Consider the following 17,088-nt stretch of genomic DNA (forward strand, 5'->3'; position numbering starts at 1 on the left):
GAGAGGTAACAGTTTCATACTGTAACAGAGTTTATTGTTTCAATAAAGTTTGTTTTCTGTTACTTAAGATTTTAAAGTTCGATTTGATTGTATTATACATTGTATTCACCTCCTCTATAGTGCGTGTGACCTAACACTAAAGGCAATAAAAGGGAACGAAGACAGAAATACAACCAAAACTCACCCCTGGAACTATCCTAAATAACCTCAACAAGTATAAATGCAGATATAGAAAGAGAAGAAGCATGCAAAACTCAACAAGCATAAAAATTAATAAACAAAAACATTACAGTAATAGTGATCTACTTACTTATGTTCAAAAAACGTGAGGCCGTTCGATTTGATTGTATTATACATTGTATTCACCTCCTCTATAGTGCGTGTGACCTAACACTTTTTCTTTCTTAAAGCCCCTAAACTGAATTTTTTTAAAAAAAAGAAAAGGCAAGAAAAGGGAACGAAGACAGAAATACAACCAAAACTCACCCCTGGAACTATCCTAAATAACCTCAACAAGTATAAATGCAGATATAGAAAGAGAAGAAGCATGCAAAACTCAACAAGCATAAAAATTAATAAACAAAAACATTACAGTAATAGTGATCTACTTACTTATGTTCAAAAAACGTGAGGCCGGGTATGGTGGTGGAGGAAATTTGGAGTTAGAATGACCCATGATTGGAATTTTGCTCTGAGAATGTGAAGTTCAAGGACAATTGAGGAGTGAAATGAAGAGGAAGGGAGACATATATACTTTCCCAAAAGATTACCCTAAAAGTTGGATTTAAAACCAACGGTAGTGATTAGAATCGTTTGGAATTCAACAGTAGGATGGCGGTTGTAATCTCGAGGCAGACAGATGTCATAATTAAGAGAGTCGCGCCTTCCCAAGCGACCTTAATACCGTCCAAAGATTATTAATTCCTAGATTTTGGTCTCCTCTATTATTAGTTCGACTGGGCTGGAGGAATGAACTTCAGCCAGGTATTCCACGTCGAAGCCCAGGGACATGTTGGTGGCCCATCTCATCAGTCCAATCTTGTCTGTATGGGTTAAAGAGGCCTTACAATGACCATGGGTCGATGAGTGCTAAGAGGTGAAGTTGAAGGGGGATCGGCCCAATTAGGGAGACGACGTGGTCTTTTAGGCCACAACATCCACTCCCCCCCTTAAGAGGAACAGAAAGAAGAAGGCGGAAGATGGATGTTAACCTATTTCAGGTGATATATACACAAGAGGGAAGTTCATTTTAACACACTCATATTACAGTACTATCTCGTATCCTGAATTATTCATACTTAAACCGATTAACTTATTCTCACACCGGAGGTGAATCGGGTGGATCATCCCTCACATTCTTCTCTTTGTAGGCCGAAGTTTACTCATCAAGGCGAAGACAAGGTTGACAGAAATTAGGTTATAACATATATATTGTATATATGTATGTATGTATGTATGTATGTATGTTGTATATATGTATGTATGTATATATGTGCGCACATATTAATTATACAATAATTAATATTTTTTAATAAATGAATGATGAGTTGAATTAAATATTATATTGATATTAATGTAGGGGTATAATTGTCATATGAATTAATTTGATGAACAGACCTCTAATGATGTTAATAATCTGTGGGATGGTGGGAGTATATGATATATGTCACATAATTATTAATAGTGAAGTATAATTCGTACATATGTGTATAAATAATTTATTTTATTTTTTATATCATATAATTTAATACAATATTTGACCATTTAATTGTGTTAGAGGACGACGTTAAATTGATGACAAATAAAAATATATAAGTATGTACTTACGTATGTATGTGTGTGTGTATATGTGTGTGTATGTATGTGTGTATTGTAATATCCGGGATATAGCGTGTAATTATTTTTGTCAATAAATAATTATTGTGTGATTATTAAATAATTTTTGATGAATTATCTGATGATTGGTGTAGATATGTGAATGCTTATATAAGATAAAGTATATGTATGTTAATTTTATTATGTCCAGAATAAAATATAGACAATTAAGGTATTTTCTTGTAATTTTTGGAGTGTTATATGATTTTATATTAATTTATAAATTTATTTATTATTTTCTGATTAATTACAAAATTATTTTATAAAGCCGGGAATCGTCCAACCTCAACCGTTTTTACGATTTTACAACCCGAAACTCTTCCGGAGACTCCTTCCTAACCTAATCTGGTAATTCCGGATATTTTCCATATTTTGACCTTTTTGATCCGGATTACGGTTTGACCCAATCGCGTCCCAACGCAAAATTCTGGATACGATAATCATTTCGATAAAGCAACAAAACCCGTATTCTCAAAAGACGGGATAATATTACATTATTTTCGTATAAAGTATTTTATAAGAAGCCCGGTTTAGATAAATATCCAATATGGGTATCAAATTTGATCATTTTTGCAATTACTTAGCGGTTAAGCAACTAATTTATCGATCCAATACGATCCAACACGAACTAGTATTCCATAAATATATATAGCCCTTTTATTATTTTATTTTATTCATATAAAGATAATCGATCAGTAAATATATAGGATTTACAGAGAAAAACTCTAAAAACATTGCGTTCTTCATAATCAAACCCAAGAACGAAGGCGTTATCGAACTCCCATTCAAGCGTGCAATATATCAAATCGAAACTCTTGAAAAGCTCTTTTGAATCAATCCACTATTTTAGTGCAGAAATAAAGGTGTTTTTCTTATTTAATTGTTTTATTTAGAATTATTTAAAGATTAAATTATGAAAATTTGTTCTTGATGTTGTTGATCTGATTTGATGCTAGAATCATGTAGATCTTTTATTCCTGGTCATTTTGGTATATTATATGATGAATTTGGAGTTCAATAACATGTCCAAATTGTTGTTTGATTCTCGGGATTTAAAAATTAGGGTTTATAGCTTGAATGTTCTTAACTGATTTTTAGGGGTTTTTATTCGGTTGATTCTGGGTTAAATCGAATGCAACCATTGATTATATCGTTTCACAAGCAAATGATTGACATAAGCAGGATGAACTGAGGATCTGTAATTCGAATTCGCTGGAAAACGCCGCTCAACTGCGTTGGAAACTTCGATTGATTTTTCCAGGCGATTTAGCGATGTGTTGGTCGAATAAGTTATATAAATAGATTGCTGGGAACAAGTGGAACATATCCTGTTAATTTCATCGAATTTTAGGTAATATTCAGGCTCACCGGAAAAGCTCGGCAGTCACCATTAATGGCGACCGGCCGGCGAACGGCGGCGAGCCGGGGGAAGGTGGCAAAAATGCAGGCAGGTCCCTGTATTTTGCAATTTTTTCAAAACATGGATTTATGTTTTAAAATGTTACAAAAGTTAGATTTCTGTTCAAAAATATTTTAAAAATGATATTTTAATTATTTTAAAAATCAGAAAATTATTTATTTAATTACTTTAAATTCGAAAAATTCTTTTTAATCATTTATTTACTTAAAAATGAATCTGATTTATTTTATTAATTAATTTTAATTAGTTTTTAATTATTTTAATGAATCGATTAATTTACTATTAATTGATTAATTAATTTTATTAATTATTAATTTATTTTAATTGATTTAATAATTAGATTTAATTATTCTTTTTGATTTAAAAATTCTAAAAATAGTTTCGAGCTTTAACATATTATCTTAAATTATTTTCAAAACTCGATAATTAGTATTAAATCATTTTAAAGTCAGATTCGGGTGTTCAAACCTTGTTATTTAATTATAAAATGATTCTGAGACCTGTTTTAATTCCGAAAAATGTTCAAAAATTCGTATTAAATACCTGGAAAGTCATTTTAACCCCGAATCTTCTTTGAATAATTATTTTAATTGAATATCTTACATGCTACATGTATATGTGATCTGGTGGATGCATAATATGACTGTATGTGTATTGTTTGACGATTTCTATCATAACTTTTAATCTGTACATCGGATTTTGGTAAAACGAAGAGTCGATGAAAGCTTGTGACGTCTATGTGACAATTAGAATGATATGAGATTGTGTATTGATAGATACTTGTGATGCCTAGCAGAGTAAGTGAGGCATAGATAAAGAAAGTCAGTAATCCATAAATAGAATTGAAGCATAGAAAAAGAATGCAAGTGATTGATGAATAGAAGCAAGGCATAGAAAAAGAAGGAAAGTGATTGAACAGTAAAACTGTTAGATGAGTACAAGTAAAGTTGGAAGTCATCTGTGATAAGGCAAGTACTTCTGAACATTTTCTTGAGATATATTGCAAATATTTCTGAGCTTTCTCGTAACACATTACTAATATTCAAAATAATTCTGTTTTATATTATAAGTACCTTGAATCATTCCATCTCGAACCCTGATCACATCACTTGAACTTTGAATTGTAAGCCTTATTCTTGCAAACCCCCGATTGTTAACTTCCTAGAGATTAAACCCTACAAATACAATACTACTCCGCAAATACATACACACCATAAACCAAATTCTGAAATAGAATTTCTTGAGCATACAAAAACTTATATACCCCATATTATTCTATGACATCAAAGATCTACACCCTTATTATCATTAAACCATTCTTCATCAGATACCTGAATTTTCAACAGGCTTGAAGCCGTTCTCCACATATATACCTTGATAAACCCTGGTGATACTATGAAATGTCTTATGCTCCGAGATAAATGCTTTATCAATGTTAATCATGATTCTATTTTATTGAATTACAATGGTTATCATACTGAATCATTTTAGAATTGGATGATTTTATAAATGTGGACCAGATTCGTGATCATATTAGGCCAATGTGTGCCTTAGATCCAGTATAGAGAGTAGAGTTGTATGCCTTGCTCGGGTTTAGTGCGTGACTGATCAGCAGCCTAACCTTGATTTTTAAAATAAAAAGTGAATATCTAGTTCTAATCATTGCTTATCCCGAAACTTGATTCTTCATAATCATTTCAATTGATCATTGTTTAACCTCGGTTATTGCTATTATGACTTGCTGAGCTAGTTAGCTCACTCTTCCAAACCTTTTTATGTTTTCAACAGTTGAAAAGGAAATTGTTGGTAACGAGGATTCTCTGTCCAGTGTGCGAGCTAGGGTTCCGGTTTAAGTTGGATCGAGCTAACAGGAGCTTTATATTGTAGATGACTTATGCGAGATTGTAAGAATGATATCATTATCAGCTATAAGTTGTATTAGTTGGGATTTGGTATGATATAATAAAAGATAAAGTTATCGCTTGTTTTCATACTTTAATCTGTTGCGATCCGTGATTTTGAAGGGTCAATGCATATAATATTTTATATACATGTATATATATATATTGGGTGTATGTTGTGAACCCCAAACTTCTGACCCGGGTTTGGAGGGCATCACATGTATGCATGTATGTATGTATGCACATATGCATATATGTATGTATGTATATATGTATGTATGCACATATGTATGTATGTATATATGTATATATGTATTTATGTATATATATATATGTACATATGCATGTATGAATTAATGTATGTATGAATATATTAATTAATAATTTTTAATAAATGAATGAGGAGATGAAATAAATATTATATAAATATTAATGTAGGTGTATGATCGACATATTAATTAAATTGTTCATCAAACTCACCTTTTATTGTATTATATATATAATAGATTGGACTAAAAATGTTAATAACTATCAGAGACAATTTGACCGGTTGTTTGTTGGTCTAATTTACTAAGACCACCGATTTTGTATAAAAAATGACCGAAATATCTGTCAATAAAGTTCAGTTTCTTTCAAGGGTAAATGACTATAGCCTATGTATCTAATTATCACATGATCAGGTTCCTAATATAGTATCAGCACATAAAGATTTAGTTAAATGAGTAATGCAATATAACGAAGCAAGATTTTTAGGTTATATTGAAAATGTTTTGTGTTAGCTAACTTGAAACTAGTTGGCTCAGTTGGTTAAAGAGGGAATAACTATCCTCTTGGTCATAGGTTCGAATCCCACGGGAGGAGAATCTATGATTATGCCTCCTGAGTCAGAGCTTGTCGCTTAAATGCGGTTTACCTTGGTTCACGTGGTTTGCAGGCTATTGCGTGAGTCCGTAGGGTTTACCCAGTGCGCACCCAAGGGTAGCGACTACGGGTTACCTACAATAAAAAAGAAAAAAAAACTGCTACTCCCTTGTCCTCCTAGATTGTGAGAGACGGGACCAGGCACGCATTTTAAAATTCTTGTAAAATATAGTTCCGAAAATATATTTTAATTTTTTTCTTCTGAATAATAATTTGATATTTGAATTTTAATATAAAAAAAGAAAAATTCAAAAATAAATTATGAACATATACTTTATATTCACCTTAAAGTGTGTATCAAATATTAAAAAAACTATACACGTGGATGGGATAGAGACAAAATAAATTAGCATAAATTCTTTGAATATAGTTTGCTTCGAAATCAAACATATAATTTGAGTAAATAATAATTTAAATTTCTAACAAAGATACTGTATATAACCACAAACTAATCGGCGAAGTGTAGGGCTGTTCACGAACCGAGCTATTCGCGAACAAGCTCGAGCTCGGCTCGTTAACGAACTCGAACTCGAACTCGAACAGACAAATGTGTTCATTAAGCAAAACGAGCTCGAGCCGAGCTTTGGGTTGTTCAGCTCGACCTTGGCTCGGCTCGGCTCGTGCTCGGCTCGGCTCAGCTCGAGTTCGCTCGTTAAAAATAAAAAAAAATCTAATATATCCTGAATATTTTTATATAGGTATGATTTTTTTTAAAAAAATCTGAATTCACTGTATTTTTTCATCTTCCAACGATCATTTTGCATACCTTATGTGATATATTTTGACGTGATTTAGAAATTTTTTATTTTAGTTTCTAATTTTAAAATATGGCTTCATAATTATATTTTAGTTAAGATTTTTTTAAAAAAATTTCATCGATCCAACCGTATGGATATCATAAAATATATATTTTAATGATATAACCAAAGTTTCACATCAAAACAATTTTATTTGATTTTCTATTTTAACGGTTAAGCATTAGTTTGACTAGAAACGCTAACTAGTGTTCAGTCCGGATTTGTTGTTTCAATTATTTTGAAAATACTTTATATTGATCCAATCGTATGGATGTCATAAAATATATATTTTATTGATATAACTAATTTTTCAAATCACAATAATTTTATTTGGTTTTCTATTTTAATAGTCAAACATTAGTTTGACTAGTACTAGTAACTAGTGTTTAGTCTTGTATTGGTGTCTTGACGTATTCAAAATTATTTCTAATTGATCCAACCGTATGGATGTCAAAATAAATATATTTTAATGATATAAAAAAAGTTTCAAATCAAGATAATTTTATTTGGTTTGTTATTTTAAGAGTCAAGAGTTAGTTTGACTATTAGCGCTAACTAGTGTTTAGTCCTGACTTGTTGTTTTGATTATTTTAAAAATACTTTATATCGATCCAACCGTATGGATGTCATATATATATATATATATATATATATATTTTATTGATATAACAAAAGTTACAGATCAAAATAATTTTATTTGGTTTGCCATCTTAACAGTCAAACATTAGTTTGACTAGTACTAGTAACTAGTCTTTAGTCCTGTATTGGTGTCTCGACTTATTTAAAATGATTTCTAATTAATCCAACCGTTTGGATGTCAAAATAAATATATTTTAATGATATAACCAAAGTTTCAAATCAAGATAATTTTATTTGGTTTGTTATTTTAATAGTCTAGTATTAGTTTGACTATTATCCCTAACTAGTGTTTACTCATTTATTGGTATTTCGAATTTTTTAAAAATATTTTTCATCGATCTAACTGTATGGATGTCAATATATATATATAGATTATTGATAAAACCGAAGTTTTAAAAAAAAAATTATTTGATAAGTTATTTTTACAGTCAAACAGCGGTTGACCTGAAATTTTTTCTAGCTCGGCTCATCTTGTTTATATTCGCGAACAAGCTTGTGTTCGGCTTGTTAATTAACGAGTTCGAGCTCGAACACGATTTTTGTTCGATAAGAAAGCCGGCTCGACTCGGTTCGTCAGAAAAAATAAATTAAAACTCTGCTCTATTTAATCAAAACTCGGCTTGATTCGGTTCGTGAACAACCCTAACCAAGTGCTATTCTATTTCCTAATTAATTTTCCAAGGAACACGAGATGTTGTCCGGCTATTATCATGAAATTTCGAAGTACTCTTTAAGCCCGGGAAAATACATGCCCGTAAAAGATTAGATAGTCTTAGGTCGCAATAATAAATGAAAAGAATAATTTTTCAATCATTGTTGACTTTCGCGAATGTATCAAATATTATATCACCGGTACATCATTACTCAAGTTCTAGGCCTAAAATTCGAAGTTTATTAACGTAATTTCTCAAAATTAAGCATTGATATTTCTCATGGCGAGAACTTGAATTTTTTAGATATATTTTGAATATTTCATTAGTAGAATATTTTATTAGAAGAATTCAAAGAGAATTGAGTTGAAAGTGATTTACTTTATCAATTTATTTTCTAGGCAATCTGCCTATGCAAAAAGCAAATTTTACAATTAAAAAGTATCCATGAAGTATATTGAAGTAATTAAGAAAAGAGCATTTTTTAAAAATACTCAACACTAAAAATATTTTTTTAAAATATTATCATTTTAAAAAAAAATTACAAAAATATTTTTTTTTTTGCAAAAATTCTATTTTTCAATTTTATTTTTGCAAAAATACGAATTTTTAAAATTTGATTCAACTAGATGCTAATTTCGTCAAATTTCTGCACTATCATTTACCTCGTGCAACCAAAATAAAAATTATTTAACTAGTTGTATATATGCTTTATTTTGGTTAATTCAGTGTTTTTAAAAAAATAATTGAGAAGATAGTAAAATTACAAAAAAACTTAAAAAGTTAGTATTTTTGATAATTTCTTTTAAAAAATTATTTTGTAATACTTTCTTCTAATCATGCCAAAAGTGGGAACTAAATTTACGAAAGAAAGTTGGAAAAATTTCTGCCCTGATCATTGCTTTGCAGATAACACGGGAGCAAGTTCAATTGAGTACAATTTTTAGTTTGTTTTCTCTTCCATGCCATTTACAACTTACAAGCTAAGAAAAAAAATAGAAAAGAAAAATAAACAATGGAATCAACTGAACCTCTACTGCTAGTGATTTAGATTGATAAACGAGAGAAAATGATATAAGAAAGAAAATAATTAGAAAAGAAAAATAAACAATGGAATCAACTGAACCTCTAATGCTAGTGATTTTAGATTGATAAGCAAGAGAAAATGATATAAGAAAATTACCAAATCTTCCCATTTTTTGAAGAAAGTTTTGGAGAGAATTAATAAATATTATTTTATCTCATATCAGTTGTTTTCTCTCCTCTCAGAACTGGGAGCACATCTAGAAAAAATAAGTTTCTATTTTCTCTTCTCTTCTATTATTTTCAAATTCTAAAGGACAATTACCCAAAAAATACCATTTATCAAGGATATAATACGATTTGAATGAATTGGTTTCCAAACATGTTAGAATTTTCAGAAAAAATGATAACAATAAAGTATTAGTTGTTTCCAAAAACAACTCCAATCATTAAGAACTCTTAGTTAAAAACTGACTTGACATATCAAAAATAAAAATATAGTCGGTCTCTTCAAAAATTCATGCTACAATCATACCCACCCCTTATCTATAATTATAGCCAAGGTGAGCAAAATCGGTTATCTGGCCCGGTTTTAAAATTCAAATAGTTCGGATCACTAAAATTATATTCCATATCCAGATCCGAGTTAATCAAATATCCAGATATTCGGAATTCCGATCAAATTGTAGCGAAAATTGAATTTTCCGAATCCATTTAAACTTCCATTTTCTAAGAAAATTGCGATTTACGGGATAAGTAATACATGTTCGAGTTGTGAAATTAATGATGCATGAAACTATACTTTTGTCATCATATTATTAGTTGGAAAAAATGGTGCACGTAAATTAATTTAATATAAACATCGATTGTAAATTAGTAAACATGATCAATATAAACATATTTCTTAATGCACACTTATATTAAATTTGTTGTTATCTAGTTTTTAGAATACTCGTTAAATATAAATTATTATTTCTTACTATCACTTATTTCAAATTTGCAATTATGGTCAATGTAAACTTGATAATATTGATTTTACACACTAATATCAAATTTGTTAATGATACTAATGAAGGAATGTTGAATTAATTAGATATTAACCTGAAATTTTGAAAATCCTAGGTAGAACCAGTCATAATGTCACTAAATATTTTTTTAAAAAAAAACTAAAATAAATATAATTTATCATGTATTTATATATATAATTTATTTTTTTATTAAAAAAGTAAAAACCGGATTGGATCCGGATGTCCGGTTTTATTCAAAATTGTGATCCGAATATATAAAAAAATGGATAGGATATCTGGTCTGAATTATTCGGATCAGAAATTCTAATTATCGGATTTTTTAAATTGGATACCGGATCGGAAATTCGGATAATCCGGTTTTCTAATTTTTATGTTCACCCTTACGAACCTCCTATGGATGACTATATTTGTCGATCCACTACATGCCTATAAGAAATCTGTCGGAAGATTACACATCAGTTATTACCGTATTAGAGTGATATATTCTATTTATAACAATCTAAAATATTAATAAAATATTATTTTTTAAATTATAGTCAACCAAATATAGCCAATGCCATCGAAACATAATGTCTTATAAGTAAAATTTAGAAAATCATTATAGGCAACTCCATTGAAGATGCTCTAAGTAAGTTAATAAAATATTATTCTTCCGTTCCCATTTTATATGACCTACATTTTGTGATAGGATAACTATACATATTTACGGTACAATTACTTCACGAATAATTCTTGTGGTCCATATCTATGTGGTTCATATTAGAGTAAATATTTTAATTTGTTAAAAAAGTGTTAAGTGATACATAGGAAGTTGTAATATTTATACCAGTTATTTTCATTATAATTATAGGTGATGAATTTATTAATTTTTATGTTAAATTAAGCTTTGCATCCTAATTTTTTAATTTATATAAGTCAAAAGGGATTATGTAATAGGATAATTTTTTTTATATCTTAGTATATATACATAATGTAAAACTCAAATATGGGTTAACTTTATATGGATGGACACTACTAGAAATATGGGATCAGACATCGGTTCAGAACCGATGTTAAAAAAAATCTGAACCGATGTCTTCGCGATTAATGTTAAATGTCATTAGCCTTTGACATCGGTTAACAGCCGATGTCTATTACAATGCTATACATCGGTTTTAAGATTAAATGTGATTTCTTTGCAACAAATTTCAGCTTATATTACGGTATTTTTAGGTGAATATGAGTATATTATGAGGTATTTATCCATTAAAACATGAAACCTACAAGCTCTAAAAGCCATTTATTAAAATTCTTTCGAACAAATCGATGTGAAATGCTAGATCAGACATCGGTTATATTAGTTGCCCGATGTGAAATGTTTGATCAGACATTGGTTAAATTAGCCCCCCGATGTGAAATGATGGATAAGACATGGGTGTTCTTGTTCTTCACAAAACCGATGTTAAATCTTTTTGTTCAACATCAGCCAGTTTCTCTAACCGATATTATTTGACTTAAAATACATTGAGTTTCTTTTCAAAACCGATGTCAAATGACTATTTCTTATCGGTTTTTTAGTTCTTTTACGTTTAATATTATTTTACCTGATGTCTTTCTTATATTTTTTACATCATTTTATATTTACCAATGTGATGTTAATGTTTTGTATATTGCATGCCATCCTGATACTGTTCACATCCACAGGAACCAATTACATTTACAAACAAAAAAATACCAAACAATGCAACATAAACATAAAGCTAGTATTATCTACACTGCAGTGAACACCAGACTTAGAGTCTCTATTATTAGCTTCAGCTAAAAATTTATTAACATAAAGTTACTATTATAATTTAGAGACATAATCTAAGGGGATATGACATCGAAGAATATAATCTCCATCGAGCATGCAAGCTTAATTTCTGAAGTTCTGAACTCAGTAACAAGAACTAAATATTGATGGGGCTGCTGATCTTGTTCCAGTGAATAGGCTTACGGTTGAGACATCCGATGGTAAGGTTCTTTCAGATCAAGCTTGCAAAAGGGATATTAGCAGAATTCCTCCTTGTTCAGCACCAGGGCCCCACATTTTAACTAATCAAAGACATTTGATAACACATCAGATTAGATCAAGTATACTGATCACAAAAATACAGAAAACACCAATCTGACATAGTTAGATTGATTGTGTAACTCTGAGCACTATGAGCAATCATATGAAGATGACCAACTATTTCTTGTCCTGGCATGACATATAGTGGTTGAGAAAGAACGCAGCGTAGTTGGTACCCTGTGGGTTGTAGGTGTACCAGGAGCAGTGGTCAGCCACCTCTGAACCGTGCTGTAGATCAAACATTTCAACTTCAGTAAGAAATTACAACTTTACGAAGTCCAATGACATGAAAAAAATAGTAATCATGGAGAGAACCTTCCATCAAACAGTACATCAAACCAGCAGGTCAATCTGTGAATCCTGGGTCTACTAGAGACTAAAAAGTCTGAAGTTCAAGTGTACCATGAGCAAGCCAAAAATAGAACATGGCACCATTAAGAAATAAATACTACAATGGGTACCATCACAAATATCCTTTGAAAAAATCAAGGTGCAAAGAGAAAGAGCCATGGAAACCATGAAAATCACTTCTGTCAATTGCTTTTAGCCAATGAGTTCAGTACTATAAATGAGGAATGTTAAAAAATGTTTCCATGAAACTATCACTTTGTTTCATCAATATATATATATGCCTAAGATAGCTAAACTATGTCCATTCCCCATTTAATTTCAAGTCCAGAACAATAACTTGGAAAGACCACAAATGACACTGAACAAAATACTTGACATACAATTGTTACAACATGCATTTCATGTATAAAGAGTTCAACAAAAAGACACAGGAAAAACTTTTGCCTCTACACAACTGTAAGTGAAAATATGGGAATTGTATATCAAAGAAATGGATATACATTTGATACAACAATAATTGCAGCCAAAATGGATATTTGAATGTGAATAAAAAACTAAATCAAAGTACACTAATAACACGAACTTTTTGTGGCAAACCTGAAAGTGCAGAATAGTAGGTTTTACTTGTCTTGTATTGTAAAAGAATTCATAGTAGGAGCCACCTTTCTGCATTCGTTTGCATTCCTGTAAATCAAGATTGTTTTCACATTATCGGAATGAACATTCAGGACATGAACTCCAATAACCTAAAACCAATTAGACACAAAAATATAAACTACTTAAAGGCCAACCTTATCTACTGCTTCACCCGATAGAGGGATGTTCTTATAATTCCTTTATTGTTCTAGCCTTGTCAATCTGTAGCTCTCCCGCGTTATATTTAGTCTTTCCCATGGTATACCCTGAATGTCTTTACCTTTTCTTGCTTGGGTAGCAGACGTATCGGTTACCTTCATAAGCTAATAACAAAAGTAATAATTATCTAATAACGACACTTAAAGAAAACAAAATGTTTACAAAATTGATTCAAACATTAAAAAATCAGAAAAAAATAACGGAAAACTAACCACATCATAGTCATCAAGAGCAGTGTCGTTTGCAACAGCTACACCATAATATTCGTCATCAGCATCATCCACGAAATCAGACATGTCCCTTGGTTATCAGCCATACGGTTAAGCTGCAATCAAACCATCATATAAAATTTCACAAAATCAAAATTTGCAAAAAAGAAGAAAAACCCTTTATACCCACACAAATACCAGAAAAAACTCCGCCAAGCAGTAAATCTCTAACCACATAAAATAGGTATCTACATGCTCTACATATAGTGTACTGCATATTTCAATAAAATTTACTTCGAATCAGATTGCTCATCACCATCAAACTCGTCTGCAGAAGTGCCATTAGCACGTAAGTTCCTGTTGCTATTCAAATCATCATGGGCACCGAAGTATATATCGGCAGGAATTTCAGTAAATGGGTCTGATACCCTGCAAAATCAATCAAAATCAACAAAGTTCATTAACCCAAACATAGAGAGTAAACACAAACTATAAATACACTTAAAGAGAGAACATCTTACGATATGTCAAGTGGAAAGATAGAAGGAGCTACTCGCATGGCAAGTTTAACTGGTAGAAATACAAGCATCACAATAAGACTTCCATAAACAGCAATAGACAACAAAACTCTGCGTGCATGCTTGTGAACAGTTGCATCAATCAGATCACGAAAAGGATTGTAATTAAGATCAACAGGATCACGTAGGAAGTAAAGAAACCCATTGCGCAAAACCTATACATAACACATAGTATTAGAATAGCCTGTGACAACTGACAAGCTAAAAAACCACGCAGTAATGATAACTAAAGAGAAATGCATACTCCTCGAAGAAGGCTGACAAAGATGCTAATTTGTAGCATATAGAAAATTCCTACAACCCAATGAATCAACGAGCTTGCTAATGGAAAAACTGAAAAAAAATCCATTCTCTGCTATTGACTTCCCAAACATTCTTATGGTACAAACATCCGGCCACCACCCACACATCAAAGGAAAAACACCAAGTTACAACAGTCCAAATGACATAGCTCCTAGTGACACAAGCATAGAGATTTAATACAAAAAAATATAGAGTTAAATGTGTTAATAAAATCTAAACTTAATAGCAGAACATAATAGAATAAACAAAATTGAATATACAAATATAAATATACACCGACAGATCTATATAAATACACAATGGATGTAAATAAAGCTAAAAGAGAAAGATATGTTACCGATTGAAGGTTGGTTTCAAGCTCCAAAACTTCAGGCCTATAAACAAAAGGTTCATTAAAATTAAAACGTAAAATTTTGAAATAAATTTAAAATTTAAATACATAATCAAACCAAATATTTGCTTTCTCGGCTCAATTTTAAGCTACTAAATTAAATAAGACCACCAATTTCTAGCTCGATTTGTAACGGAAAACTTCTTCCCTTTCTTCAAACCATCATCAATCGCTTTCACCATGGCCAAAATCTAACCTTCACCAATCAAATTTACATAAATCGAAACTTCCACCAAGATCTAGATAGGGAGACGGAAGAGAGTGGAGAAAGAGAGAGACAGATCGCGATTTAGTGATTTCGTATTAGGTTTAATTGGGTTTACAAGAAAGTAGTGGTAAGAAAGGAGACAGAGAGACAGAAAGAGAGAGGGAGAGAGAGAGAGATGAAGGAGATGAAGTTCGATATTTGAGAGAGAGAATCAGGGTTTTTGAGATAGAGCGGAGGTTTGAGAGAGAACTGTAATCGTGATCTGAAAGAGAGACATCAAAGAGAGAGAGCCGCGAGTGTGAGTCCAGATTTGGGGGAGAGAGGGAGAGAGATAAAGATGAAGATAGAGATAGCGAAAGAGATGTATGGGTGTGTGAGTAAATGGAGAAGGGGGAAATAATTTTTTAACTTTTTTGTTACGGGGGAAAATTTGGGTACTCGGCGGGGGAACTGAAACATTTATTTAGTCATTTTTTAGAAATGGTTATAGATAACGGTTAGCATAAATAACCGATGTTAAAGTGAAAAACATTAATTTGTTATTATTTTAAAATTGAATATAGACAACGGATACTATGTAAAACCGATGTTAAATAGGCTTTTAACATCGCTTTTTTTTAAACCGATGTTAAACAGGCTTTTAACATCGGGTGCATTACATACCGATGTCTAAGCACCAATGTCGTATCTACTATTTTTAGTAGTGGGAGGAGCCTATTCACCCCCAAAATATAATTTGAAGTATAAGGAAAATATGATAATGATATAAAGGTCTCGTTTATTTCAATGTAACCTAACAACATAACTTAAAATTTCTTGAATTCGAAATGAGTTATAGTGTTTGGTTTAATATTTTTTTTTAAATTAAGTAAGTGAACTTAAGTTCCATGATTTTTATAGTTACCCGAATAGAGGGGAAGTTAGTTATCAAATTCAACTATGGTCACCACAAATTACATAGTTATTAAATATAAAAACATTAATTACTTAAAAAAAATTAACTTCGTAAACTCTAATTACATATTAATAAACCAAATACGTATATTTTAATTAACTTGAAAGTTATAGCGGTAAGTCGGTAACTTATTTACTGGGAAGTTCAAATTCTTACATAATTATAAAAGTTAACAAAATAAAAGGTCAAGGTCATCTAAATAAGTACGCTTCTTAATTTAATGCATTTCATTTTTCCTTTTAAAGCAACAAACTGAGGCCGGACCGCCATGACCGGCATGATATTCCCATTTTCAAACGCAGCGTCCAAGAATTTCGAATAAATTCATTCAAATTTTAAATTGCCCCTCAAAGACTTGGCTTAATCTATTGGCCATCTTGTGATTGTGAAATAGTCAAGTATTTAGTGAGGTGCTTGCAATTATTATAACATAACCCCACTTAAATACATAATGTTTTAAAGTATAATTTAATCAATAGCATTTAAATTAATTCCCATGCAATTATTTTAACCCAGTACGTAATTAATTTAGGTTAAATGTCTTTGTCAATGAAAGTTCTAGATAGAAGAAACAAAGTAATTACTCTTTGAAAGATACTTAGAAGCTTAAAATTAGAAGAATGTCAAACTTCCATGCACGCGAGAGATAAACCAAAGAAATGTTAGGTCTGTAGTACTTGTTTTTATATATTTGCATGAATAATATTCTGCTCTGTCACAATACAAACCTTGCATGCTAGGTACGTTGTTGGTGTCATTTAGCTTTATTTATAATTTTAAGTGATTCCTCAGTCTATTCATGATTGGGAAAATGGTATTAAGAATTCCCAGTTTGTTTAATTTTGCTGGACCACCTAATAAAATTGACTCCGGCCAAATTAGAATGTTTGGA

General features: G+C 30.9%; 1 protein-coding gene across 8 annotated transcripts; it reads right to left on the minus strand.

Annotated features, from left to right (window-relative positions):
- Nucleotides 1–12,107: 12,107 nt before the first annotated feature.
- Nucleotides 12,108–15,622, minus strand: LOC141678199 (putative E3 ubiquitin ligase SUD1). 8 transcript variants are annotated; one of them, XM_074484462.1, is made up of 9 exons: nucleotides 15,092–15,621; nucleotides 14,980–15,016; nucleotides 14,584–14,793; nucleotides 14,283–14,494; nucleotides 14,056–14,190; nucleotides 13,765–13,877; nucleotides 13,489–13,656; nucleotides 13,295–13,381; nucleotides 12,108–12,574 (listed from the first exon to the last, which is right to left on the minus strand). In XM_074484462.1, the coding sequence occupies exons 3-6, from the start codon at nucleotides 14,686–14,688 to the stop codon at nucleotides 13,841–13,843; spliced, it is 489 nt and encodes a 162-aa protein (XP_074340563.1). In that variant the 5' UTR covers nucleotides 14,689–14,793; nucleotides 14,980–15,016; nucleotides 15,092–15,621; the 3' UTR covers nucleotides 12,108–12,574; nucleotides 13,295–13,381; nucleotides 13,489–13,656; nucleotides 13,765–13,840. The 8 variants fall into 8 exon arrangements, with proteins under 8 accessions (XP_074340563.1, XP_074340567.1, XP_074340565.1 ...); XM_074484466.1 differs by having other exon boundaries at nucleotides 12,108–12,327; nucleotides 12,523–12,574; nucleotides 14,980–15,621; XM_074484464.1 differs by having other exon boundaries at nucleotides 12,108–12,327; nucleotides 12,428–12,574; nucleotides 14,980–15,621.
- Nucleotides 15,623–17,088: the final 1,466 nt, after the last annotated feature.

This window comes from Apium graveolens, chromosome 8 (genome assembly GCF_009905375.1).
Source record: "Apium graveolens cultivar Ventura chromosome 8, ASM990537v1, whole genome shotgun sequence".
NCBI lineage: Eukaryota > Viridiplantae > Streptophyta > Magnoliopsida > Apiales > Apiaceae > Apium > Apium graveolens.

Coding starts and splice junctions, on each gene's coding strand:
- LOC141678199 (XM_074484465.1), bottom strand. CDS start 14,688: ATGGATTTTTTTTCAGTTTTTCCATTAGCAAGCTCGTTGATTCATTGG. Junction 14,495..14,583: donor TTGTCAGCCTTCTTCGAGGA/GTATGCATTTCT, acceptor TGTTATGTATAG/GTTTTGCGCAATGGGTTTCT. Junction 14,191..14,282: donor ATCTTTCCACTTGACATATC/GTAAGATGTTCT, acceptor TTGATTTTGCAG/GGTATCAGACCCATTTACTG.